The sequence below is a fragment of the Grampus griseus genome (assembly GCF_964374135.1).
Source record: "Grampus griseus genome assembly, chromosome: 11".
Taxonomy (NCBI): Eukaryota; Metazoa; Chordata; class Mammalia; order Artiodactyla; family Delphinidae; genus Grampus; species Grampus griseus.
The window spans coordinates 92,896,886-92,924,428 of record NC_139005.1 but is presented as its reverse complement, the minus strand read 5'-3'; the positions used below and the strand labels follow the sequence as shown (position 1 = coordinate 92,924,428).

Below are 27,543 nucleotides of genomic sequence, written 5' to 3'. Positions count from 1 at the left end.
GTACATTCCACTTACTGTAGCTGTGTCCATAACTACCCCCAAACAGACTAGTGTAAAACAGCCATGTACTGTGTTCATGGATACTGCACGTCAGGAATTTGGACAGGGCACGCTGGAGACAGTTTGGTCCTGCTCCGTGGTACCTGGGCCTCAGCTGGAGACCTGAAGGCTGGGGGAGGGGCCATCTGATGTCTGGTTTACTTACGTGTCTGGCAGTTGACGCTGATGTCAGCTGGGGGCCTCACTTCCTCCCCCACATGAGCCTCTCCATGTGGACTCTCCACGTGGGCCAGCATGGGCTTCCTCACCGCATGGTGGCTGGGTCCAAGGGCAAGCGTCTCAAGAGAGGAAGAGCCGGAAGAAAGAGGCCTTTTCTAAGCCCAGCATCAGATGTCACTTCGCTTCCGCCGTGGTCACCCCAGTTCACCCAGATGCAAAAAGAGGGAAGAAGACCCCATCTTCTGAGAGGAGTGTCGTTGTCATGGGATGTGGCTGCCTTTGGAAGATACCGTCAACCACAAGACAGCTGGACCCAGACTGGAATGGGCACATCCACCCTACTTGGCCTTATATGGTTCTGGACGAAGGTTATTAGCAGCCTGACATCAGATTGGGCGTGATGCCCCCCGCCCCTCACCCCCCTGCCGTCAGATACCCCGAAGTTTCTGTCAGTGGAGAGTGATCTGGAGCCCAGTCAGTGGAGACTCCTGCAGCCACCAAGCATCCCGAACTGCTTCCGTGTCGGACAGGCAGCTCACAGGGCCCTCAGCCCCGTCAGGGGACAGATAAACAGTAGTGGCCGTGACAGCCAACACTGAGAGTGCTGGCCACTCTCCTGAGCGCTTTGCATACTCACTGAAATCCTGCCACCTCCTAACTCCGTAGGGGCTCTTTCTGTCTCCATTTTAACAGGTGAGGAAACTGAGCCACAGAGAGGCTCCCAGCAGAGTCACACTGCAAACCCTCTGCTGTGTGTCTCTAGGGGGACGGTTGCAGCACAGGTGACAGATGCTGTGGGTCATGTTTATGCAGGGTGCCACTTGGGCCCCTGTTCCCCAGCCCCAGACGTGCAACCTTACTAGGTTAGAGCAACTGAGGGGCGTACAGCCCGCAAATATATTCCTTTCCACGTTGCTGAAGGCCAACTTCTACCTCCAAACGTACGGCCAGGATTTCCTGTGTTCCAGTTTCAGGCAGTCGAGCGTTTGTGGTGTGGTTAGTATGTGCCGAGGGCTGGGCCCACGCTCGAGGGAGAAGCAGGCTCCCAGTCGGTAATCACACTCCGGGGGTGGGCCGGGCAGGGGCACAGCGTCCGTCCGCAAACCGGTAGGTTCCGTGGGTGGGGACGCATGAGCCCCCATGGTGGTGGCCGAGGACTTCTCATGGTGGGTGGTGTCTGACGGGTTGATGGTACCAGGAGGTCAGAGGACAGGGCGTCCAGGCCGTAGGATCTGCAAAGACAGAAACACGGAGGGCACGAGACCCTGCCGAGGGGAAGGGGGCACCTAGTGTTGCTGGGAAGGAAGTGTGACGGGTGGGCAGGGACCAAGCCACCTGGCGAGAGATCTTGAGCTGAGCTAGGGGGCTGCACCGGGGGCCCTTGAAGGCCCTTCTGCTGCACCGGGGTTGGCCGGTCAGATAAGAAGGAGCCCGCTGGCTGCAGGGCTGCTGGTGCCTCTCCCTTGATCTTATTATCCCCTGACCCCGCCTTGACCCTCCCCTTGGCCTCACCCCTGCGCTGGACACGTCTCCTGTTCCCCTGCGCTAGGTCCCTGATCTGCCTCCTGCATCCTCTCCTCCGTGGCGTCCTCCGCTGTGCACCTTGTCCTCCCCTCCACGCCCGGGCTCCCGGCACTTCTGTGTGCTTGTAGCACCCTGCAGGCAGCAGCCTGCCTTTGCTGACCCCGCAGAAGTCCTCTGAGCAGGAGACCGGTTACAACATAGCGCTGTATTTGCGGCATTTACAGCGTGCTTCTACTGTGCCCTAGGTCGCTGTTGTAAATTTTGGATCTCTGTGGGTGATGTCAAGCTGTGTCATGATTCAGGATGAGCTGGCCCAGCTTCCTAAGGAATTTGCACTCTATTTTGTGCACCTCTCATAGGTTTTGTTACAGCTTGTCATGCTGTGCTCACTGAGATGCCGCTACACGCTGCTGAATGCATAAGGGGTTCTATCTCATTCTTGCTGAGCATTTCTCCTGAGATCCCTCTGGAGAAAGTTTTATTGTTGCTTTGTCATAAAATTGTGATCTGTGACACACAAACAGAAAAGTGCTTAAAGCTAATAACTAACTGTAAAGCCGAAACCCAGACCACGCACACTGCCAGCTCCTCAAGCCCGCAGCACCCCGTCCCGAGCTCCCCTCCCACAGCTCCCCACACGGCCCTGGATTTGGAGCTAATCACTTTCTTGCCTTTCTTTGTGGTGTGACCAGCAGTGTGTGTGCGCCTCCCTGAACAGCATGATTTAGCCGTGACTGATTTTGATTACAAATGGAATATTCACTGCGGATTCTTATGTCCCTGAGGTTCCCTCCCCGTTGCTGCCTGTGACTGTGGTTCTTTCACTTTCGTTGCTGTTTAGAATTCCACCATCTGTTTATCCATCCTGTTGATTTGAGTGCTTTTTCTCTGGACATTGTTTTCACAGCCTTGGTCATCTATAATTTCCTGAGCCTGTGCTATGAATACCTTGGGGGGGAAAGTTCCATCATGTCAGAGATCAGAGGGAAGCCCATCGAGTGAGTATGAAGTCCCCCCAGCGCCCCCCCACACCACCCTGTTTCCTGGGCCTGACGTTCTCCGAGCTCTCCTGGCGTCAGCTGGTCACACAGACCATCTCTGCCCGTGACCTTGACCTCTGCCTCTCCCACACTTCCTGAGCGAGGCCATTCATTGGAACTCTTGGGAGGGCCTGTCTGGCTCTTTCTCCTCTCTCTTCCTGTCCTTTGCTGTTTGCCTGTTTCTCCCTCTTGTAGTTTTTACGTTCAGTGCCTTTTAAGTTGGTTTGTTACCCCAAGGTCAGTGTCTCCCTGCTCCTGCATATACCCTACTGCATATGCAAACACTCTCCTGCTTCTCTCCCTGTGCTTGGCCTTGTGCTCAAAGACTGCCCAGGATCCGAGCCCCATCCTCACCCTACCCCGCCCTACCCCAGCTTGTCTGGATCTGCAGGAGGGTGAGGGCGGCCTCCCGCAGCCCTGCCTTCCTGAGTCCGGCTCTTTGCTCACCAGCCCCTTCTCTGCTCGCCTCTTCCAGGTCCAGCTGCATGTATGGCACGTGCTGCCTCTGGGGAAAGACTTACTCCATCGGATTTCTGCGGTTCTGCAAGCAGGTGGGTACCCCCAGCAACTGCCCTGGTCAGGAGTTGCAGGCCAGGCACCAGGAGCCTGGGTCTGTGCCCTGGAGTAGCCGCTGCAGGGGCCGTGCTGCCCCTGGTTGACATAGGGACAAAGACGGGTATAGGGCCCACCTGCAGGGTTCCCATTTCCTGTGAGGCACCCCAAGCCCCAGCACCCACTCCCTGAGCAGTTAGGGATGCACCTGCATGGGTGGGGTGTGCTCAGAGGGGAAGCAACAGGTCTCCCAGGAGTGCCTGATGCAGCCCTGGGCAGGAAGTGGTCCCAGACTCCTGCTCACTTTGACCAAGTTGTGGCGTGTGAGTGTCTGAGGAAGTGCATGGCGAGTCTAGAATCTGTTTGAAAACTTCTGATTAGCTGCGGCTAGAGGCCAGGAGGGTTTCTGCATTAAAGAACATGACAGAACAGGCCTGAGCAGCCTCTGGTCCCTTCCCCCATTTCCCACTTGTCAGGCAGTCTAGCAGCTTCCAGTTTCCAGAGCTGCCGCCCCAGTGGCCTCGAGTGGCCTGGGTGGAGGCAGTGTGGTGTTGTGCGTAAGTGCACGGGTCTGGGTGTCTGACCATCTGAGTTTGAATTCCAGCCTCTCCTGTGACTGTGTGACTTTGGATAAAGTACGAAACCTCTCTGAGCCTTGGTTTCCTCTTCTGTGAGATGAGTGTAATGATACTTACCTCAAGGGATGGTTTGAGGAACAGGTGAGGGAAAGCCCTTAACACAGCCCTGGCTCAGAGCCCGCTGTCCCTTGCCCGGGAGGCAGGCAGGCACCACGCCCAGCTGGCATGACCTCGATTTAGTCTCCTCTGGGGCTCCACAGGGCCTGTCAGCCCGTCCAGCATCATGCAGCGTCGTCACGAGGGGAAATGAAACCCACGGCGCATCACCGTGACCTGCGGGAGGACTGGCCTTTCTGCTCCCTTTTGGGCGGGGCCGTGCCTGCAGTGCAGACGCACCCACAAAGCACTGCCTGGGCGGCCCAGTCTGCAGTTCTGCTTCCAGATCCTCCTTCCCTAGGGTGTTTCTAAATTCAAAACCTCCCCGCAGGACCTGCAGGGAAGGAGTTCAGACTGTCTTGGGTTCAGGGTGGGGCCTGTCAGAGCCATTGTTTACCAGCGCTGGCCCAGCTGTGACTCACCGCCTTCTTTGATGGTGATGTTGTGTATGAAGTTTTGACCCCAGATCACTAGCTGGGTTGCCTTGTTGCAAATTATTCCCCAGCCCTGTGGGCTTTGATGTTCCACTGCTGTTCCTGGAAGTGGCAGGGTCAGGTAGTAAAAGGAAAGAGCTGAAGAAGCCTCCTCCCCCCTTTCCCACGTGAGAGAGGACACCGCAGCTTTGTCACCAGTGCCGGTGCCTGGGTCTGAGTCTCCTGGAGAGTTTGCCTCTTCTGCCAGTTCAGCTTCTCTGTGCCTCAGTTTCCTCATCTGTACCCTGAGGACGCTGACAGTACTTAGAAGTCACGGGGCTGTCGTGGGCCCCAAGTGAGCTGACCCGGGGCAGCAGCAGCCTATTGGCAGGCTCGCAGGGCTCGCCTGGGACACGCTGCTGACCCTCCCTTTCCCCAAAGCGTGCTGGTCCCGCTTCCCCTAGGGGGCGGGGGGCAGGGGAGTTCTGTGGGTTTGCTGACAGCAGCATCGCCCCTCTAGCCCCCGTCACACGCACCTCTCCTCCTGGCAGCCACGCGGCTCAGGCCGCCCCGGGCTCCCCTGCAAACTGCACTCGAGCCTCTCTCGGGACAGAGACTGTGGGTTCCACGGGTTACTGTCTCTGCTCCGGGCCCTTGTCCCATTTGGAGGCACGCTAGCTTGGCCTTGTTAGATGGCTCCCGTCTCCACAGAAGGGGCCTCGTGGCTTCGACTTACTTGGTTTCTAGAGAATCGCGCTTCTGGTGATCTTATGGGCACCGAGGGTGCCTCTGGCGTTTACTGGCGCCTCTGTAGGGACGTGTGGAAACCTGGCTGAGGGATTCTTCCCGTGGCAGAGGCCTCTGCTGAGCGCTCAGAAGTGGGAGACCTCCAAGGACGCCCCGTGCGGTCTTGTTCTCCAGTCCCCGCACAGCGACCGTGCAACACGGGGCTGGTTACAACCATCTACCGTGAGCAACCGCTCGGAGGCCGGGTGACCGCCCCCTCGGGCTTCGGCAGCGGTAGTTGGCAAAAGGCCAGAATTCAGACGCCTGCCGGGACTCCGGACCTTGGGCTTCAGGCTGCCTCCTATTTTATGCTCCTGTGGGGTCATCTCCATCCCCAGTAAGACCCCAGCTTGACAGAAACCCTGGACCCAGGCCTAGAGCATGGGGCAGGGAGCCAGACCCGGGGCAGACAAGGAGACCCTCACCTGCCTCTGCTCTCTGGGGCCACCTCCCTGCTGCCGCCCCTCACCAGCACTTAACCCCTTGCACTTGTCCGCTCTCTGCCCCCGGGCCGAGCTCATGCCCCTGGCATGAGCTGCTCGCTCTGCCCGTTCCCCCGTCCCTGGCACATTCACGGTGGCCCCTCCTCTGGTGGACTCTCTGTCTCCTGCGTCTCCGCCATTCTTCCTTCACCCCATCCTGTCTTCTCACGCAGCTGCATCGCCCTGTTACTGTCTCGTGTGTTTTGCCTTCCCCTCCTGACAGCAGTTCCCCCAGGGGCAAGAGGTTGGGCCGCCCCCATCCCCTGGCATCCAGCCCAGGCCCAGCTGGCCAGAGGAGCTGCTGCTTCCGTGGTTTCTGTGCTTATCCTTGACTCTTGACCTTCTCTCTGCAACAGGCCACCCTGCAGTTCTGCGTGGTGAAGCCGCTCATGGCCGTCAGCACCGTGGTCCTCCAGGCCTTCGGCAAGTACCGAGACGGTGACTTTGAGTAAGCAGCGGGTCCCCCCACAGCGCGTGTGGGGAGGAGTGGGCGGCCCTGCCCTGAGGCTCGTGCCCTGGCCTCCGATTGCCCCACCCCCGTGTCCATCCTCTGAGTGGAGGCCAAGCCTGACCCCGGCCTTCCTCCCGCCTGCCGCACCCCTGAATCTTGGGGCCGGAGCCTGGCAGTGGTACCATCGCACTCGGCCCCGCCTCTGGCACCAGAGTGAGCGCTCAGCGTCTGTCACCTTCAGGCTGCAGAGTGGTGCTGGGTGGGGGCCGGGGAGAGCAAGAAGGGACCGTGACCATCCCAGGGCAGGGGGCGAGAGGGCCAGGGCCCTGAGGGGCCCGTCTCGAGTCTCCTCTCCTGTGTGAATTGACGCACACACAAGACTGGGGGTGGTTAGGGGAAGTGACCACGTGGCCCCCGTGGCCCTGAGCTTGCACACACTTCAGACACACTCCCTGTACCCTACACGACAGCCCCCAAGGGCCGGTGAGCAAACAGAGGCTCACTGGGGACGTCCCTTGGCTCAGACGCAAAGAGCAAAGCTGAGCTTCGGAGGGAAGACATACGGGAACATATGTATATGTATAGCTGATTCACTTTGCTATAAAGCAGAAACTAACACACCATTGTAAAGCAATTATACCCCAATAAAGATGTTAAAAAAAAAAAGCTGAGCTTCGTGTCCCTCTGACCATCAGTCTGAGGCCCCGCCCCCGAGGACACCTGGAGTCCTCCACCAGGAGCGTGGGCACCGGAGCTGCAGGTGGCAGGGCTGGCCTGTTCTGCAGGTGCTCACCCGTGCACTCCCCGCAGTGTTTAGACCGCTTTGATCACCCGTCCCCTCCCTTTGATGGCTCGGGGAGCATTGCTGAGAGCTGTGCAGAGTGGCATGTGGGCAGGGCAAAGGGGGGAAGGAGGCCCCTTGTCCCGCAGAAGGGTCAGTTCAAGCCAGAGAATGCTCCCTGTTCCCACAGCGTCACCAGTGGCTACCTCTACGTGACCATCATCTACAACATCTCTGTCAGCCTGGCCCTCTACGCCCTCTTCCTCTTCTACTTTGCCACTCGGGAGCTGCTCAGCCCTTACAGCCCCGTCCTCAAGTTCTTCATGGTCAAGTCTGTCATCTTTCTCTCCTTCTGGCAAGGTGAGCCTCCTCCCAGCCCCTGTGAGGCTGGCCTGTGCCCCTCTGTCCCCTAAGCCTTGTCCTCTTCCTCCTGCCCACTGTCCCCAGTGCCCCGAGGGCCCAGGCCATGGGGCTGTCCCTAGGCGATCCTGGCCTGGAGCTCAAAGGGACCTCTGTCCACTGAGCACCTGTGGGATGTGATGTCTGGGCCCTCAGGGGCCTTTCACAGGAGCCATGACTGTGGGCGGGACTGCTTCCTGGACAGGGGGATCCAATCCAGGTGGTGTCCAGCCAGGACCTGGGGAGTGTGGTTTCCCTGAGGCCTTGGCCTGTGTCAGCATCCCTGCCCAACAGGAGTAACCGTGGACCCTGCTTCCAACCTCCCTGGGGAGTGTGGCATTTGGGGGGCTATAAGGAGGAAGGGAGATGGGGAAGGGGGTCCAGTCTGGGACCAGACGCCCATGCCTCCCCTTCCACACCTCCCCTTCCAGGCATGCTCCTGGCCATCCTGGAGAAGTGCGGGGCCATCCCCAAGATCCACTCGGCCCGTGTGTCGGTGGGTGAGGGCACCGTGGCTGCTGGCTACCAGGACTTCATCATCTGCGTGGAGATGTTCTTTGCAGCTCTGGCCCTGCGGCACGCCTTCACCTACAAGGTCTACGCTGACAAGAGGCTGGACGCACAAGGTATGAGCCAGGGTCTTGGAGTCGACCCCCCTAGTAGGAAGGGTGCTTCCCGGCCCCGCCCCAGGGCCCCTCCTGCCTCCCAGGGTCCTTCAGGTGTTGATGGGTCAGGTCAGGGATCCCAGGTGTAGGAAAGGGGCCACAGAGGTCCAGGCTCCCCTGTCCCCTGTCACAAGGTGTCAGGGTCAGGGACTGGTCCTGGAAGCTACACCCACCTGTCTCTTGCAGCAGATCTGGAGTATGGAGACGATATAGCACAATATCCCCATGGGAAGGTCAGGACAGAGACCCGAGAATAAGCAAGTTCCTGAGGGTTCCTGACATCGAACACTGTTATCCATTTTGTCCTGTAATTCCCTTGTCTCTAAAGCTCTTTTTTTTTTAACCTGATCCCTTCTAAGAAACAGACTCAGATGGTAATAGCTTTTAACAGCTTTCTTTTTACACCTGCTAATCTTCGCTTTGTTAGAACAGCAGTTGGCAAGCCCAGTTGTATATTAAGGTGCCCTGGAGAGTCTTAGAAGTCCATGCTGTCCAGGCCCCACCCTCGGAGCTTCTGCATAGTTGGCCTGGGTTTGGGCCTGGCAGGATGTGCTGACAGATCCCCAGGTGATTCTAACTTGCTGGCTGGAGAATCAGGGGCTGGGGGCTACCTCTGGCTGCTGCCGGGCAGAGAGGGGATGCTCATGGGGGCGGAGGAAGAGGAGGCTCGGGATGCCTGAACTGCCTCACCCCGTGGGGGGGCGGGGCCTGGGGAGGAGGAAGCCTCCTGGTCTAACACATCCACCCCGGGGTTTGGCTGCTGCCAGCTCCCTGCCTGTGGGGCTGAAAGCAGGACCCACTTGCCCAGGCCCACCACCTGTGCCCGCCTCGGGCCCCGGGAGCGGCATGCTGAGAGGAGTGTAGAAACGCTGGCCTGGCCTGGCCTGTGCAGGGCTCCTCGGGCCCCCCACCTCTCGCCCTACCTTCCTTGTTCTTTCCCTGGTTGGGAAGAGGCCTTAAGATACCCGAGGCCGCTGGAAGCATGTGGACTGAGTCACCCTCCAGGCCCCGCGACTCGGGCACCTGACGCTTGCAGCCTGGGCACTCTAGGTACCTTTTCCGGATTGCATTCTACACTTAGTGCTGGGCGCTGTGCTGGCCAGGGCTCACCGCTGCCGGCCGGCATCCCACCTGCTGGCTGACACCCTCCCAGTGTTGAGGGCGATGTCCCTTCGACCTGGTCCTGACACCCTCTGCCCTTGGGAAAGTCACCCTTATGCCAGGACTCTGAGGCCGTGGCCAAGAACCCTTTCTACACCCTTGAGGTTTACCATGGTTCAAGCTGGCGCTTCTGCACTGGTGGCCCTGCAGAGGCTCTCCGCGGTTGCCTGGGCTGTCTTCCCGTCCACCGCCCCCAGACACATCCAGCTCCAGCCAGAAACAGCGTTGTCAGGCATCCAGCTGTAGTGGGGATGCCAGCTCAGCCCAGCCCAGCCAAGGTGCTGAGAGCCCTTGTCCACCACTGTGCTGGTCCCAGGCTGGTTGTCCACCCACTAACCGCGGCGCCCGGCCCCTCTCAGCCCGTCAGGGTTGGGTGCAAAGCCGTGGTGTGGTCAGTACACGTCACCTGCCCCCTCCTCCATGTCGCGTCTGTGGAGTGTTGTGAGGTTTGTAAAGCAGGCGACATGGGCTCAGCAGTTCTAGCTAAGCCTGAGGAGAAGTGGGGTGGGCGGTCCCTACTTCAGTGCGGAGGTGGAACTCCGACCAGCGTTCTGGGGGTCCACTCTTTGTCCCCCACCAGAAGAAAGCGTGAGCCTCGGAGGAGGAGTCTCCTAGGTGGACACGCCCCGCAGGCCCCCAGGGGGCAGCGGGCTGCCTGGGTGCGGGCAGGGCCTGGGGCGGGGCGGGCAGGGTGCGTGGTGCGGTGCCGGCCTCGGTGGTGGGCACGAGGCGTTCACTCAGCTCTCTCTTGTCTTCTCTGTTTCTCTGACTCCTCTCCCCCTCCCCCTGCCCCGCTTTTGCCCCGGGTTTGGCCGCGGGCAGTGCCGACATACGGCCCTTACGGTAGGTTCTGCTCTCAGTCTGCACGTCTGTCCTGCACGTCAGTCCTGGTCCCTGTCACCAGCATGTGTGTCTCCCAAGCTCCTTCGCTGTGTCCCCGCCTCCTCCCCCCCAGGCACCCCTGGGCGGCAGAGCCCAGAGCACGCGCCTCCAAGGGGTGCCCTCCGTAGAGCTTTCCTGTTTCCGTCCTGGTCTCTCATTGTCCTGGAACATGCCCTGCACTGTCTGGGGGCACGGTGCCTGTTAGTGGGGAACTGGGGAGTTAGTTCTGTTCCGTGGCAGAGAGCGTGAAGGGGAAAAGAGCATGCACGTTTGAGTCTCAAGACCTGGGACCAGAGTCGGGCTCACCCCTTCCATCTCGGTTTGGGGGCCTGGGCCATTTCTGCCCCCCCAGAGCCCTTGGAGATGATTTGTTAGGGAATTACGAGGACGTACCTCGAGGCAGGTGGCCCCTGTCCTGTCAAGAGCCAAGGTGTCTGCTCCGCTGTGGGTCCAGGCCCCTGTCGGCCTGTCCTGATGGAGCGGGTCCCTGGTCCACTCCCCAGAGTGGAGGGGAGCACCCCGCAGGCGAGAGGGGCCTGGGCCAGTGCTGTGGAGGCTGGGCCCCTCCCCTCCACTCCCTGTCTCCAGTTGGCGCGGAGCTTGTCTTGGCCTCCCCAGGGTGCTCGGGCTCGCACCTGCAGCACACCAGTCTCCACCCCAGCTCCCTTCCCGCCTGCCAGACTTTCCCAAGTGGCTGCTTACCTTCTCCCCGGGGGTGCGTTCCACTCTGCACCCCGCCAAAGGAGCCATTTCTTTGCTTGTCCCTTCTCATGTCCGGGACCCCATTCTCTGTCCCAGGAGGGGTTGGTTAGATGACACAGCCTTGGGGCAGGGGTTCGGTCCTGGGACCAGGGGCAGGGGGCCAGCTGCCTTGCCTCCCGCTGCCCGGACCCCTCACCCCCGCCTCCCGCCCTGCAGGCCGCTGCGCCCCCATGAAGAGCATCTCCAGCAGCCTCAAGGAGACCATGAACCCGCACGACATCGTGCAGGATGCCATCCACAACTTCTCGCCCGCCTACCAGCAGTACACACAGCAGTCCACCCTGGAGCCCGGGCCCACCTGGCGCGGGGGTGCCCACAGCCTCTCGCGCTCCCACAGCCTCACTGGCACCCGGGACAACGAGAAGACTCTCCTGCTCAGCTCTGATGACGAGTTCTAGGTGCGGCTGCTGGCGGGGAAGGACTGGGACCTTGGCCCAGGGCAGGGTGTGCCCCTCCTCCAGCCTCACATCCAGGCTGGGAGGCAGGCTGCCACAGCTTCGGCAGTGCCCTTTAATTTATTGGACCAGAAACACATATCGCTTCAAGAGGAACAGCCAGATGCTGTCTGCCCAGAGGATGGCCCAGGCTCACCCAGGAGCCTTCAGGAATGTTTATACAAGGCCAAGGCTCTACTGCCTGGACGACGGGCACAGGACAGTGGGAGCGACTCCCATGCCCCTGCAGCTCGTCCTTTGGCGACAGCATGTTGGGACCAGCCGTGCCCAGGCCCAGACGCTTGTGTTGTGGACCAGCGGCTGCAGCCTTCTCAGCCCCTCCCCCAAACACCGTGCAATACTCTGACCCGGGCTCTCCCTCCCGCCTGCTCCCTCCCCTGTCCCCCTGTCTGATGCTAGATTAGCCTCACCCTGGGCAGGAGGAGGAAGGAGGGAACAGATGCTCTCTGTGGACCTTCCTCCTGACCCAGGCCTAGCCGGCATGCTGCAGGGGTCAGAGCCAGACACCAAGAGCCATGGGTCCCACCTCAGAAGGGTGCTCAGGTGCATCTGGGCTCCTGAGTGATCTCTCTGTGGCTGCACCTCTGCCTGCCTCGTGCCCCTTCCTCCTGGCCTGCTGAAGACAGCCAGCCGCCCACACTGCTCTCCCACTTGCGGTCTTTCCTCTTGAGAGCATTTTGGGTAGAGCCCTTGCTTCCCAGCTATTCAAAGGGTCAGGGGTTCCCAGCCCTCCTTCCCAGGCTGAGCAGTCAGCACCTCTGCTGGATCCTGGTCTCTCTCCCTGGGGCTGCTCCCTCCTGTTTCCTGGGGAGGGTCTGGTCTCCGCATTTCAGACCAGCTTCCAGCTTCCGGAGGAGCACCGTCCTCCGGGAGGGAGGAGGGAGGGATGGGGCATGTGGCGGGGAGCCAGGAGATGGGAGACTCCTCTCTCTGGCCCCGTATCCAAACAGGGCCCGGTGTCCTGCCTCATCTGGCCCCAAGGCCCATCTCTTCTGTGCCTTAGTCACATATGAAAGCTCCCCCTCACTGGGCCCTCAGCCTGTCCCAGACACTCCCTGGGGGCCCCCTGTTAAGCTGCTGGCGCTCAGAGGATCCTGCAGTGCTGGGCCAAGCGCCCTTGGACAGGCCTCGGGTGGCCAGGACCACCAGTCCCCTCCCCCTCCCCCACCTCCACGCCCATATCATGGAGCCTCCCGGGGCCACAGCCCCCAGGCAGGCCGGGCTTACGCTGGCCACTGTCTTCGGAAGAGCCTTGTGATGGGACACAATGCACGTTCATACAGGCAGAGTGTTCTGTCACTTGAAACCCAGAGAGCACATGGGTTTGGGCTGCAACAGCCTGGAGGAGGGGGCAGAGCGGGGGAGAAGGGCCTTGCCCTGTGGGCGCAGAACTTCGCTGTGGCGTCTCTGCTTCTGGCCACTCTTGGACTGAACTGTGCCGAGGTCGGGAGGGGGGTTCCATCACAGTAGTGTCCCCCGGCCTCCTTCAGTGACCAAGGCAGCTCTGCAGGTGGCAGGCGCAGAGGCCTGCATGTCTGGTACCGGAGACCAGCTCTCAGGCCCCTGGTGGGCCTGGCCAGTGGCGGCAGGCTACGCAGGAGGCAGCCCGTCCCAGGAGGACCTCTATCCACCCCCACCATCTGCTTTCATGAATCTGTTTCTCTGATTCTCCTTCCAGGCCAAAGTGTGCTGCTGACTCCCTGCCCCACTGGTCTTTGCCTACCCTGCTACCTGCCCGCTGGCATGGTGGATGCAGGGCTCCGTGGCAGGGAGCTAGCAGCCCCTGGGGGGCTGGGGGCTGGGAACGCGTGCCCGACCCCTCCACCCCTCCTTCCTAGGATGTGTAATCTGCCTTGTCTTTTTATTTTTTATTTTTTTGTTAATTTTTTTCCCCAATAGAGTAGCTCTTTGTACATAAAAAATACTTGAAAAATTAATTGTATGATGTATGAGAAGACAGAGTCCCCTAGTTTTGTATCTCGTGTGTGACTGCCATGAGTTCCACCAGAAAGCCGCTCTATTTTGGTCTCTGTGACATTTTAAATGCGTGACAGAAGTGAGCAAATACAGTGAGAAAGAAATATATATATGAGATAATATAGATTGTATTGAATTCTCCTCTGCCTGTGGATAAGGCTTTTTCCTTCCTCTTCTTCGGCTCCCTTGTATGTGTTTGGGGGTGAGTTTAGTGGTTGTGGACAAGGGTGTCCTAGGAAACCCCCTTCCTTCCGGGTGTAGGTGTAGGTAATGGGGCGATTCCCATTGCCAGAGACTGAAGTTGGGGTCCAGGCCCCTGTTGGACAAAGTGTCTCCCCCTCCCCTGGCCAGTGGGACATGGTGGCAGCCTTGGTCACTAGGGGTCCACCCTCCTCAACACCCCACAGGGCTGACGTGCACAGTGGGTTGATAGCTCGTACCCAGTTTGGTCAACCAGATGGGGGGCCCATACTCTGGCAGCCCCATTCCTGCAGGTGTCTCCCAGGGGTTGGAAGAGATTTCCCAGTCCTCATGCCTCCCAGGCTATCTTCCTGCCTCCCTGGGCCCACCCTCCACCCTGGGACCCAAGGCGCCTTCCCCCAGGGGTAAGGAGGCCTGGAGCAGGGCCTGTGGGGCAGTGGGCATGCGCCAGACACCTGGCACCTTCCTACCACCGCCGCATGCCTTCCTGGGGCCTGGCCTGGCTGACGGGGGCACTCAGGAATGCAGCGTGGGTGGGGGCAATTCCCAGCCCAGCCAACCTCCACTCGTCCCCCTGACAGCTTCCTGCTGCCCTTTCTGCCGGCCTGAGCGCAGCGTCTCTGGATCAGGATCCTGGGCCCCAACCTGTGAGGGGAGAAAGGCCTGTGGACCAACCCAAACCGTGTGGTTTGGCCCTTCCCCAGCTCTCAGATCCTGCACCTTCGACAGGAGCAGCCTTCTCCCAGCCCCGCCATCCCTCCGTACCCAGCCACGCAGAAATCCTCCTCACCGCTGTCAGGTGCACTGGGTAAACTTTCACTCTGCGTGTTAAAGCTTGCAGCCCCTCAGGTTCCCAGTGCTTGTCACACCTACGCCCTTAGAGTACCTTAGTTGTACACATGGGTAAACCGAGGCTGCAAGAAGCGAAATAAGTCATCAAAGGTCATACAGCTAGAGAAAAACACACCTCGATTTCCCTGACCCACAGACCACAGAACACCCCATTGGGCTAGCAGATTGGGTTGAATTACAGGGAGTTTGGGGCCTAGGATGAGACACAGGGTTGTGCTTCAGGCCCGCAGGCGGGGGTTGAGGAAGCTACTTCTCTCCCTGCTTCTCAGTGCCTTTTGGAACACGAGAATATTTTTTACTTGGCTGTAGAAAATCTGACCTCAATGTGAAAGGCTGGAAAGATTACTCTTCAATCGGGGAATTTTCCTCCCTGGGCGGGGCTGTTTATTTGCTGAAGGGATGCCCAGGGAATTTAACCCCCCATATCATTATCCTCCTGGCTCTGCCTTCCCCAGGGAAGCTCCTTGGCCCCAGGCAACCAGATGGAAGGACAGATGTTTGGGCACCACCCTGCCCGGTTCCACCTCCGCCTAACCTGCCCCCGCACCAAGCCTGGGTGCAAGAGCTAGTGATGGGGCACAATTCCTTCCTCTGCAAATTGGGGCTAACCTTCCCACCCAGCAGAGGGGCCTGTCTGGGGTTGAAAGCAGAACCCCCTCTTGGGCCCCTCATTCAGAACCCCCCCAAAAAAAACATAGACCAGGACATACACTTCTAAACTGTGGAAAAAGAGAACTTGACTTTATTCAGAAAGTCTACAAAATACAGAAGGCGGATAACTCGCTTACTGTAAGTCAGAAAAATAAATAAATTCCGGGGGCCGGGCAATTGTTTTTAAAAAACATTTTTTGGTTGTTTTTGCCATCCGGCTTCTCCTAAGTATAAGATAAAATGTGATTTATTTGCAGATATAAAATATAAAGTCCAGCTCAGGGCCACACACCACTTTTCCCGGGCAGTGGGCGCTGGGCTCTGGCTGGGGAGAATAACTTAGATTTGTGCAATAAATAAACAGCAGGGAGGAGCAGCTGTATAGTTGGGGGCGGGCAGGCGGGGGAAGGCTCGGGCTGGGCTTCCCAAGAGAATGGCGATCAATGGCAGTGGTCAGCCCCCATCCCACAGGGTGGACAGGTGGGACCCTTCCCTTTAAGGACCCCTATCCCAGGCTGCAGAACCATAGGATCTGTCTTCTCATCTCCCCACTGCCACAGTGGTCACCTGCTTGGTCCCCTTTCTCTTTGGCTGGCCAGCTCCCTGGCTGCAGGGAGAGCCCAGGGTTGAGCCTGGCCAGCTCCTTCCCTCTCTTCCATCTGTGTCACCTTCTCTCTCCCTCTACTTCTTTTCACCTGACTCACAGAGAGCCATCTCCCAGGCCACGGAGGCCCTTTCACCACCTGTTCAGGCCCTGGCCGCTGTCCCCCTGACAACCATGGCTGGAATCTCAGGGCAGCGTGGGAAGACAGGGTTCCAGCTCCACCACTAAGCATATGTGGCCTTGGGCACGTCCGATAGAGGCCTGTTTTCTCATCTGTTAAGTGGGCTTCACTAGGTGATTTCTAATGAGTCTTCCAGCTTTGGAAGGCCAGGCATCCGGGTGCAAGGCGGAGGCGGGAGCATCAGCTTCCCAGCTAGACAGCCCCGCAAGACCCATACCGGGCCGAGCCTAGTCCTGTATCCCTGGCGGGTGGGGAGGGGCTGATGGCACAAGCTGAGCTGTCACAGAATGAGGGGTGGCCGTCTTCCCCTCGATGGCCCTTCTCTAATCCGCTCTGTATCCCCTCCTCCCAAACTAAGAAGTCTGAAATTTTCTACCAGAGGAAACCCCAGACCCCGACCCCACCTACCTCCTATCTCATCACCGTTGCCCCTCCCCAGGGCCATTAGGTCCCAGTTTCAGGGGCCGCAGGAGGAAGACAGGCTCTGGGGAGGGAACGTGTGTGTTCACCACGGGGGCTGGTGGCTGCAGAGATATGGCACTTGGAGACAGAGACTACGCTTAGGCACTTAGGGAAGGCAGCTGGGGTCAGAGGGGCCTGTGGTTTGGAGAATGGGCGTGGGCTGAGCGAGCGGGGCTCGGCGGCCACTAGGAGCAGGCGGCGGGGCCGGGGGCGGGGCCCGGGCCGGGGGCGGGGCCGGGGCTCGGGGCTGACTTGACGATGGTGATGACGCTGGCCGGAGCCACCAACGCGGCGGGCCCGCGGGCGGCGGCCACGGAGCGGGCGAAGCCCTGCAGCGCCTCGCACTTGCCGCGCAGCGCGTCGAGCTCCAAGCGCATGGCGGCGTTCTCGCGCGCCAGCTTGTCCACCTCGCGCTCCAGCTCCGACTTCTGCTTCTGCAGCTCCTCTTTCTGGCACACGCGCTTCACGCGGCAGCTGGCTGCGTAGCCGCGGTTCTTGAGTGTGCGGCGCCGCTGCTTGAGCCGCGTCACCTCCTCGGCTGAGAGCCCGCGCAGGTGCCGGTTCAGCTCGCGCACCGACAGCCCCATCAGCGCCTCGTCGGACAGGTGCGGCGTGTTCTCGCTCAGCTCGCGCTTGATCTGCGGGCAGCAGGTCGGGCGCATGGGGAAACTGAGGCCCAGGGTCACAGTGCGACCTGCGGGCCCAGAGCTCTGGACCTGGCGCGCAGCAGGTGCTGGGGACGGCTCCCCCTCCACCGCTAGTGTTCCCCCTTCACCGCCAGGGGCACTGAGGTGGTGGCTGGACTTGCTCCAAGACTCGGAAGGGGAGCAGTAATCCCGAAAGGGGAAACCGGGCCAAACCGGGATCTGAACACAAAAGGAGCCACCCCAGAGCTCAGCCCGGATTCTAACCCAGCGACCGGGCCTGGACTCAGCTGGAGAAACCCAGGAAAGCACCTTTGAAGTCCTACAGCCCAGGGAACGTTGTTCCGATGGGGAAGCAGGTCCAGAGAGGGAAGTGACCTGCCTCGGGGCACACAGCCTGTGGCCAGAGCCCTGGCCTCTTGGTTCCCAGCCCGGGGCCCTTTCAGTGGCTTCACGAGTGCTGAGCCACTCCTGGGGATTCCAGGAACTGAAGGGGAAGTTGGGATGGGAGCTCAGCGGGGGCAGGGAGGGAGGGGAGGACCAGAGACAATAAGGGCTGCCTTCTCACCTTCAGGGCTTTGCTGGATAGGGGATCCACAGACATGTTTGCAGAAGGTGCCCTCTGGGCTGAGACCTAGGGGAGACAGGAGGCCAAGGTCAGTTTTTTTTCCCACTTGGAATAAAACCCAAACACACTACCTTGGCATTCAAGGCCCCCGCTGTCTTAGAACTCATCTCATACCACTTTCCTCTGGCCCAGTGGTCCAGCCACAGTGGCCTCACTGAGTGGTTCATTCCAGCCTCAGGGCCTTTGCTGTTCTCTTTACTGTTCTCTTCCCTGTTATCTCCCCATAGACTCTTCATCATTTAGGTCTTTGCTCAGTGCCACCTGTTCAAAGAGGTCTAGCTATCCAGCTAAACCACTCCTTGTGCCATATCACATAACCCCATCTACTAACCCACAGGCACCCCAGACTCATTTCCCACTACCGCCCGCCTCCATTCTGCACTCCAGCCACAAGGAATTTCTTTTTTTTTTTTTAATATTTATTTAATTTATCCATTTGGTTGTGCTGGGTCTTAGTTGCGGCAGGCAGGCTCCTTAGTTGAGGCACGTGGGCTCCTTAGTTGTGGCATGCATGTGGGATCTAGTTCCATGACCAGGGATCGAACCTGGGCCCCTTGCATTGGGAGCACGGAGTCTTAACCACTGCGCCACTAGGGAAGTCCCAGAATTGCTTACACTTCCTCTCACCCTATGCTTTCTTGCCTTTGGGCCACCCCAAACCTTGTGACACTTCTCCCCCCACCCCCACTTTATCTGGCAGATTCCTACTATTCAGCCTTCTGCCCTGGACGTAGACATCTCCTCCTCCAGGAAGCCCTCCCAGGCTCCTAGGACTTGTTCAACACCGCCCACCCCAGCAGTTCTCCCCTACGTTGTAATGGTCTGTTTCCTGGACTCCCTACCAGACAGGGAGCTCCACAAGCAAGAACCAGGCCCAGGCAGCTTTGGGTGCTGAGGCTGCCAGCACAGAGGCTGGCAGGGAGCAGGCACCGGTGAAGTGTGAATGGGTCTGTGACACTGTCCGTCACCCAGCTTGTCAGAGTCTGAACCGAGTGCCAAGCCCAAGCCCCGATGAATACCATCGAGAGACAAACCTCCTGGCCCTACCTCCGATTCTTCCTGCTCTCCATCTGCCTCCTGGCTTCTGCATGGCAGGGATGGTACACAGACACCAGGAGGATGGGAAGGGAGCAGAAGGGATTCTATCCTCATGACTGGCTCCCAGGTGGGGTATGGGAGAGGAACATGGGATTAAGGGTAAAGCCTGGGTTTGAGTCCCATCTCTCTTTGCTCCAGGCTGTGTGACCCTGGGCAAGCCACTCCACCTCTCTGGGTCTCCACTTTCCCATCTGTAGGATGCAAACAATACCTGCCTCGCAGGGTTTTGGTGGAACTAAGTGGTACAAACCGGAGAGGTCAGTGAGCACCTGGGTGGTTATTAGAATTGCTGAGTCTGTCCAGGAGGGGTTGGGCCTGTCGCAGTTCCTGGGACCTCGCTTTGATTTGGCAGCTCCGGCTGGCCAGAGCCACACAGGAAAGGTCCTGAGAGACCGTCTGGCCCCTGCCTCCTCACTTCACCCAGGGGGAGGTGGAGACAAGAGAGGGGCATCTCTTGCCTGAAGTCACACAGCCGGTGAATGGCTGCCTCCCCCCAAATCAGGAGGAATTCTGAACACCTGTAAAGGCCCCAGGACTGAATCCTGATCCCTTTCACACCATCATCACCCCAGTTCTCCCAACAACCCTGTGAGGCCAGAGATGTCAATAGAGTAGTCCAGGGTCACACAGCTAACAGGGGGTGGATCCTGGGACTGAGGCCACATTGAGCCACGTGTCTCCTCCCAGTGTGGCCCTTACAGGGCACCCTCTCTGGGCCCTGTTTCTCCAACCCTGTGAAGCGGAGGACTTGCCAGTCTACGAGGCTGCCCAGCTCTGATGTGCTAGGATTTGTATCTGGTCTGCTAGGGATATGCAAATGACATACAGATATCCAGGCCCCCTGGCCGGTTGTTCAGGGAGCGGGGGTGTTAGGTGACACCCAGGCAGTCTGGGCTACACGGAGAGCCTAATGGGAGAGGGGAAGCCTCTCCTGACGTAGGTTAACTGAGAGCCTGCTGGGCGCTGAGCACAGGGTGCTAGGGCTGATGCAGAACTTGGGAGGAACGTCCCCTCGGATACGTCATTTTTCCTCTCTGGACCTTGGCTTCCTCACTTATAAAGTGGGGACAATCATCATAGTATTAGCGTGTAAAATACAAGAGGCTTAGACAAGATCAGAAGTGGCAGATGGTTGGTTTATCTCACCATCGCCCCTCCCTCCACTCCTAACACAGACGTCAGTAATCAATCACAGCACTTTTTCCCACTGAGGTTGGACACAGCCCCTGAATCTTTCTCAGCATAGCACTGTTTTCCACTGAGCTTGGACACAACCTCAGAATCCTCGTCAACACAGCCCTCCAGATTAGGCCCAAGAGGAAATTGTTGGCCATGCCCTCTTCTGTCTAATGGCTGAAGGCCCCACCCCCTCTGCTGGCTGTGATTCTAAGTACTTTGGGGCCCTAGGGAAGCTTTGAACCTGTTCTTCCCTCCTTTCATCTTCCTCCTCCTGACCTGGCCTCAGCAGCCTCAAGCACATGCTGGATGTCAGCTGAGGCACCTATGTTCGCGCAGGAATGTCCTAGCTCAGCAAAGTCAGGCAACCACAGAGGGCGAGTCACAAGAAGGGGGACCTTTCTGATAACCTCAGGCTTTCAGCCTCCAACTCCAGGCCAGGGGCTGCTGGGCTGTCAGCCAAGGGGCCAGGGTCCTCCACCAGGCTGCCTCGGCCAGTCCGGTAGACCTGGGACCTGAGACAGCAGCTGTTCCAACCTCCTTGTTCTGTAACTGAAGCAACAGGGCAGCTGTTTGGCGGCAGTGGTGGGTTGGAACCCAGGAGTCCCGACCCCCAGCTCAGGGCTCTTTCTTCATTGCCAGTCACCGCACTTCCCCCACGCCCCCAGCCCTGCTTCTTCCCTTTTTCTTCTTGAGGCCGGCAGAGCTGACCTCTGGGGTCTGCAGGTTCCTAACATTCCCTTGGAGGCCTGGAGAATGAACTTACCCTTGGGGGATTGACAGCTGCCCTGCCCAGTCAGCAGCCACATCCCAGGCCCCCTAGTAGATGGCCCACCCGCTGGCATGGGCTCCTCGCTGACTGCTGAGCCACTTTGCTTCCTCTGTGAGGACAGAGGGGAAAAATGTGTTTTCCTGGGCCTTGGCAGCCAGCACGGGTGGAGCCTCCTCCCTGCTGGAAGGGGAGCAAAGCTGGGAGGACCCAGCTGGGAAGTGGGAGCCTGGGGGTCCAGCGCAGGTTCTGCCACCTGCTCACACCCGCTGTGTGACTTCAGGTATGCCACTTCCTCTCTCTGGGCCCAACACGCCAAACCACCAAGCCTAGGGTACCTCCTAGCACTGACAGTCTCAGAGTTTAGAGTGTCAGATTCTGGCCCAGAATGGAGCTCCAAGACCACTAGCAGAGTAGAGACCCTGGAGGAAGGGAAAGGAAATCAGGGAAGGCTTCTTGGGGGCAGGGGCATGAGAACACAAACCCAGAGACTATCAGCCTCAACCCTCCCTCTGCTCCACTTGCATAGCCAGGGACCGCTTCCTCTTTCAGCTGAACCATGACCAAAGCCACCTCCTCACTGGCCTCTAGTTGTGCCTGCCTCCACCTCTGACCCCACCATCCATCCTCCCCCAAGAGCTGTCAGAGGGAGCATTACTGACACAAACCTATAAACCTGATCATGTTCGGCCCATTTCAAAACCCTAGGACGCCAGCCTCCCTTCCAGCCCTTTGGGCCTCCACTATGTTCTCTCCCCACTCTCTTCCAGGATCCTCAGGCTGACAATAAATGAATGAGCACCCAGTAAACTCAACCATCTCTGCACTTTTCCCAGAGGGTCGCACGGGGTGTGTGTGGAGGGGGGTGGGGGGAGGATGTCACCCGGACCCTGAAGTATCTGCTCGCTTTGGAGAAACTGCTCCAAGAATCCTACAGCCCATGCCCAGGCTTCTTGCTTCCCTGGGGTTCCCAGGCCTTTTTCTCTAGGTGTTGTGGAGTTCTACCAGAATACTGACCCAGTGCTCGTTCATTCATTCAATCAGCAAACACCCAAGAAGCACCTACCCTGTAGGTGCCAGGCTCAGTGCTGGGCTTCCTTAGACCCAAAGTTGAATCAAAGCCCCTGCCCTCAAGGCATTCATAGATGATCATCACTTGAACTGACAGCCTGGCTGACTGGTCACCTCCTCAGGGAAGCCTTCCTTGATTGCCCTGGCTAAGTCAGAGCTCTGTTATATACTTTCTAACCACAGTGACTTCCCCCTCATACCACCCATCTCAGCTGTGGTTTTACATTTAGGTTAGTGGCTCTTCCTTCAACTTCATCTCCCTTCCTTGACTGTAAGCTCCCAGAGGGCAGGCTTTGGATCTGATTTGTTCACCATGTTATCCCCAGCATCTAGGCCTTGGTGGGCTCCGTGGCAATGCAGGCTAAAAGTGTTAGGACTGAGGGAGGCACAGAGGCCAAGGGAGCCGACATTGGGTCCTGGACCCTACTGAAGGCCCAGGGGTGGTTCCATGGGAGGTTAAACCTCTCAGTACTAGCTTTCCATTTATGACTGAGTCAACCAGCCATTCCCTCTTGCCCCCCACCCCCCTGGTCCCTAGCCCTACGCAGGGATGTTTCTTGCCCAGCTTTGAGGATGGGCCTGCTTGACTCCTGTGCTCCTGGCGGCCGCCTCCCTTACTTGGACTCCACATACTTCTGGACACCCTTGGCCTCAGCCTGGGGTGGTCGGCTCTGCTTTCTCTCCCACAGTTCCCCTGGAAATTAGTCTGTGTGTGCAGGCTGCCATACCTCCCCCATTCTACTCCCATCCTACCACCTTGGATGTTACCTAGTTCCTGTTGCAGATGGGGACATGGAAGTTCCCAGCTGTGGTAGCTGCTCAAAGATTCAAAGTTAAAAGTTTATCTGATCGGACTTCCCTGGTGGCTCAGTGGTTAAGAATCCACCTGCCAATGCAGGGGACACAGGTTTGATCCCTGGTCCGGGAAGATCCTACATGCCGCGGAGCAACTAAGCCCGTGCGCCACAACTACTGAGCCTGTGCTCTAGAGCCTGGGAGCCACAACTACTGAGCCCATGTGCCTTGAGCCTGTGCTCTGCAACAAGAGAAGCCACTGCAATGAGAAACCCACGCACGGCAACGAAGAGCAGCCCCCCTCGCTGCAACTAGAGAAAGCCCACATGCAGCAACGAAGACCCAATGCAGCCAAAAATAAATAAATAAAGTAAATTTATTTTTTTAAAAAAGGTAATCTAATGAAGCTCAATGCCCTCCTCCCAACCCCCATGATTCTGTAGCCTTGTGGGTGGGAGGACAGGGAGGGCAGAATAGGACCAAGGAATCCCTAACCCCCAGCCCACCCCTCAGCCTCCCTCAGCAGGGGGCTGATGGGGAGGGGGCGGGGTGAGGTTGGGGGCCCCACCCCTCTCGCATTACCCCCTCATGCGCCAAGACCAGCAGTCCCACTGTTTGTTTTCCATGCCTGGCCCAGGCCCTCAACTATCTCCTCAGGTCCAGTCATCCATAGGTCTGTCTGACTAGTCCCACCTGTGAACTGAAACCACCAGGAGTGCAGAAACCAGCTCCACCCCAACCTTGGGTTCTCACCCTCCCTGACCCAGCGGGTACAACCTCTAGAACCCAGACCACCCAGAGGAAGCGTGGTATCCCTTCCTACCTCCGACTTTTGCCGTGGGTTTTTCTGGCTCTTCCTGTTTCTCCTGAGACTGAAGGGTTGGGCAACCCTGGGGATGAAGGAGAGTCCTGAGGGGAGAGTCTGTCTTCCCCCAGCTAGCCAGAAAACCTGGGGACAAGGACCTGGACCCCAGCCTACTTTGTTGCCAGACCCACTAGGGTGCTGGGGCCAGGGGTGGCCCCCTCACCTCGTCGCCCAGACGAGCCCGGTGGGATCTTTGATATTTCGCCCCACCCTGTGGCTGAAGGCGCCGGCCCTGGGCGGGGGACAAACACCGCGGGTCACATGGCTGCGGTCCTGGGAAACTCCGGGGAGAGCAAGGGCCTGAACGCCGCCGGCTGGTGGAGAGGAGACAACCCGGGAGAGAATTCCCGGACCCCTTGTGACTATGGACTGGGGCGCTTCTCTAGCTGCGTCCCTATTCCGTGTTTATTCCTGTGGTCACTCTCTCTCCGAGGTACGCTCCGCTGGTACACAGGCGCCAGGATCCTTATCCTCCTGGGAGCGCGCGGACACACACACACACACACACACACACACACACACACACACACACTCACACACACGCACACTCCCCAAGGTACACGGCGCAAGCACGCACCTGACGGCATACCCAGGAAGGTGGCCAGGGAACACACACGCACGGCCGCCCTCGGACGTAAACAAACCGCGCACGCACGGCCCGCGGGCACCGGTCCAGGGACTGTTCTCACCGAGTCACGTACTTTCACACACCGCTCCCGGCCCCGCCTGGGCGGACGCTGACGCTCGCCAGCCCGCGCTGTCCCTTCCTGCCTGGCTTCGCCGCCTCTCGGCCTGCGCCCCCCAAATGGGGCCCCTAACCCCCGCACCTCGCCAAGCTTGCTTCGGCCGCGTCTCGGCCCCGCCGGACCTCTGCCCTTCCCCCCCCCACCAGTCGTCAAGCCAGTCGTCCCGGCGAGGGATCCACGGGAGCACCGACTGAGTGAGCCCCGGCGCCCTGCCCCAGGCACGTTCCCGGGGTGCGGAGACTCTGCCGCCTCCGGGTCCCGCGCGCCCGTCCCGGTCCGGGACCAGCGACCCTCACCCGCCTCTCGGCCTGCTTCGCCTGGCGTCCCTGGCACTCGCGGGTCCCGCTGCCTTCCGAGCTGCTGTCCCGGCCCGCGCCCTGGTCAGTCTCCCCTCAGGTCCCGACCGCGGGTCGCTCCGAGCCCAGCTCCCGGGAGCGACGCGCCGAGTTTTGTTGTGGGGCGGGAAGCGCAGGGGGCCGCGCGGAGTTGTAAGGCGAGCTTCCCGGAATTACTCACTCACAGGATTCCTTTCATTCATAAAAACTCAGTCATGCGGTGACGTCACCTCCCCGGCCGCCCCCCGGCCCCGCAGCGTCCTCCCAGCTCCTCAGCCCCGCCCCTGCCAACTCCGCCCCGGAAGACCCCGCCCACATCGAGGCCACGCCCCCAGAATTTTCAATCCCAGTTAGAGCGCGGCTAGGGGCGTTCACGTGACACCTCACTAGAGCCGCTCGGATGAAGGTGTCATTTGTCTCATTTTACAGTCGACAGTTCTGGGCCTCCTTTCGACCTACACCCTCTGCCTTGATGATCTCATCTAGTCTCGTGGTTTTAAATGCCATCTATAGGCTCAGGAGCTCCAAATTTGTATTTCCAGAGCGAACAGCTTCTCTGAGTTTCAGACTGTATCCAACTGCCCACTCAATGCCTCCACGTTGGTACCAGAAGGGGCCTGCATACCCTGCACGGCCAAAATCCAACTCCTGAGCATTAACCCTACCTCAGCAACCCACACCTCCAGTCTCTCCCACATCAGCTGTTCAAGCCCAGACCTAGGAGCCTTGCCGCATCCCTTTCTCCTTCCTCTTCACTTCATGAGTCAGGCTGGCTCCACCTCCAACACTACCCTGCATCTGACCACTTCTGGCCACCCGCAGTCCTACCACCTGATCCAGGGACCATCAACTCACCTGGACAATGGCGGAGGGCTCCTGATAACTTCTTCACTTTGCCCCTAAAGGCTTTCTTTGCACACCAATGTTCTTCTCGAAACAAAGATCAGATTGTTTCACACTCTCCCACCCTCTGGCTTAACGCCCTCCTAGGTTTCCCTTTGCATTTAGAATATAAACTGTACTCCTCTCTTTGGCGTACAGGGCCCTAAGCCATCTGGCCTCTACCCAGCGCTGCAGCCTCACCTCCCGTCTCTCTCCCCTCACCACTACTCTTCAGCCACACTGCCCTTCTTACTGTTCCTCAAACACACCAAGCTCATTCCTGCCACAGGTCCTTTGCACTTGCTGTTTCCTCTTCTGTTCACTGCCTGGCTCTTTCTCATCTTTAGAGGAGCTCAGATGTCCCTGCCTCAGAGACGTCTTTCCTGAGAGCCCTGGCTAAAGGAGCCCCCACCTCTGAAATTCGTTTTTATACTACCTTAATATTCCCATAGGGTATTATCTTGCTTATGTATTTGCTTATTATTCAGTGTCTGTCTTCAACCAGAATGTAAATTTCATGAAGGTAGAACCTTGTCTATCTTGCTGACCACTTCACGTCCTGTACCTAGAGCAGTGCTCTGTACATAGTAAGCCTTCAATAAACGCACGTTGAAGAAATAAATGAGTGAAGGCTCAGAGAGGTAAAGTGACTTTCCAAAGTCACCCAGCCAGGAAGTATAAGAACTTGAGTCTGAATCCAGACCTAACTAATTCCTGATCCAGACGTTTGGGGCTCTGTCCAACTGGGTGGGGCCCAGCATAAACGTGGGGATGTATTCAGGGCCTGGAGCTCCACCCAAAAGAGGCGGCTTTGGGGGCAAAACGGGAGAGTGTCCCAGTTCCTTCTTTTCTTTGCTCATGGTGTTTCCATTGCCTGAAGTGCCTGCTGTCACTCCAAGAGCCATGTCTTTTTTTTTTGAAACTGACATCACAGCACCTACCTTATCTTACTGAGTAGGGCCTAGGACCTCCCCAACTGGGAGGTCTTTGTGTGGAGCCCTGGTCACCAGCAAGGCTCCCTCTTCCTTTGATGTAGTGTACTTTGATTTCAGAGCCCTTGCTACGCTTCCTTGCCTCTGGGCTGTGGGCCTTTGTCCACCTGGGATTGTGACATCTATCCCTTACCTCCCAAAGGCCTTGGGTTTCATATGCAGATTGGCCCACTAGCTTCCCAAGTGACCAAATATTGCAGCAGTTATGTCTGGCACTCAAACAATTCCCCTTACCTTATATTTACATATCAAGGAGAGCCACTCATGTTACCTCTTGGGGTAAAAAGTTCTCAGTTTTAGAAACTGCACAATTGCGATTGTTTTCTTTACCCTCCATTTTCAATGAGCTTTTCAAAAGCTGAGGTCATAGTAGGTGCTCAGCTAGTGAATGAATCCCCAGTGGGTCTGCACAACGCCCCTGGACACCAGGCTGCCTAAACCCTCTCCCATCCCCTGCCTGCCTGCACTAGGGGGTCAGGGCTTCAGTATCCACCCAGCAGGGACTGCTCCCCACGGATGTGTCTCCCTTTCTGGTCAAGGTCAAGGGACATGGTGCAATGTCATATTTAAAAGTGGGAGCTCTCTGGCTTGAAGGGGGTTCCTAATGGCCAAATCTGGGACAATTTGAACATCAAAAGAAGTAACAGTAACCATGGATTATAACCTACTGAATAAGAGAGGAATCCAAACTGATATGAATAAATAAATGAGAAAACTCCTCCTTCAAGTAAAAAGAAGGACAGAATTAGAAAATGACAATTAAGACCACAAAGTCATAATCGATTCCTCAAAGAATCACCAGTGGACGCAAAAATTTGATGAGGAACATGATATTACATGGGTCCAAAGTATTTCTCCATGGACAATTATTAATTACGAATAGAATGATTGTAACTTTACAGTGGAGAAACCTGGCAGGTACCATCTTCACTAAGTGACCAAAGTTAATATCACCAGGAATGGGACAAATTGACATGCGTAGCTCCTAAACGATTCATGGAGAAGGAGACAGCATCACTTCTGTGGTGTTTCTGCCAAAAATTCATACAATCGCTCTCCTCATGAGGAAACATCAGACAAACCTAAACTGAGAGAAGTTCTATAAAATAACTGGAACTGTATGCTTAGAAAAAATGACAGAATCATGAAAGATAAAGAAAGGGGAACTGTTCCAGATTAAAGGAGCCAAAGGAGATGATCGAATGCAACGTGTGACCCAGAATTTTCTTTTGTCATGAAGGACGTTATTAAGATAATTAGTAAAATCGGAATAAGGTCTGATAATAGTATCGTATCGATGTTAATTTC

The 27,543-nt window shown here is 57.9% G+C and overlaps 2 protein-coding genes across 5 annotated transcripts in view; one reads left to right on the top strand and one right to left on the bottom strand.

Moving 5' to 3' along the window:
- TMEM184B (transmembrane protein 184B) overlaps positions 1 to 13,370 on the top strand; it is a 48,910-nt gene extending 35,540 nt beyond the window's left edge. Inside the window, exons 4-10 of one of the 2 annotated variants that reach the window (XM_082666687.1) lie at positions 2,651 to 2,741; positions 3,259 to 3,334; positions 6,107 to 6,198; positions 7,173 to 7,342; positions 7,813 to 8,007; positions 10,030 to 10,050; positions 11,008 to 13,370. In XM_082666687.1, the coding sequence (XP_082522813.1) occupies positions 2,651 to 2,741; positions 3,259 to 3,334; positions 6,107 to 6,198; positions 7,173 to 7,342; positions 7,813 to 8,007; positions 10,030 to 10,050; positions 11,008 to 11,249 (887 nt within the window). In that variant the 3' untranslated portion in view covers positions 11,250 to 13,370. The remainder of the gene's footprint in view (positions 1 to 2,650; positions 2,742 to 3,258; positions 3,335 to 6,106; positions 6,199 to 7,172; positions 7,343 to 7,812; positions 8,008 to 10,029; positions 10,051 to 11,007) is intronic. The other variant, XM_082666688.1, reaches the window with a different exon arrangement.
- A 1,686-nt stretch (positions 13,371 to 15,056) lies between these two features.
- On the bottom strand, positions 15,057 to 24,620 carry MAFF (MAF bZIP transcription factor F). Of its 3 annotated transcripts, none has more exons than XM_082665310.1 (3): positions 24,547 to 24,620; positions 17,447 to 17,512; positions 15,057 to 16,872 (listed from the first exon to the last, which is right to left on the bottom strand). In XM_082665310.1, exons 1-3 carry the CDS (start codon positions 24,562 to 24,564, stop codon positions 16,420 to 16,422), a joined length of 537 nt encoding a protein of 178 aa, XP_082521436.1. In that variant the 5' UTR covers positions 24,565 to 24,620; the 3' UTR covers positions 15,057 to 16,419. The 3 variants fall into 3 exon arrangements, with proteins under 3 accessions (XP_082521436.1, XP_082521437.1, XP_082521438.1); XM_082665311.1 differs by lacking the exon at positions 24,547 to 24,620 and adding an exon at positions 24,323 to 24,540; XM_082665312.1 differs by lacking the exon at positions 24,547 to 24,620 and adding an exon at positions 23,239 to 23,288.
- Between the last annotated feature and the right edge of the window lie 2,923 nt (positions 24,621 to 27,543).

What these genes read in the sequence shown, in the direction of transcription:
- MAFF (XM_082665310.1), bottom strand. An exon ending in TATCCAGCAAAGCCCTGAAG is followed by an intron (nt 16,873 to 17,446) that starts GTGAGAAGGCAG and finishes TGCTGCCCGCAG; the next exon opens with ATCAAGCGCGAGCTGAGCGA.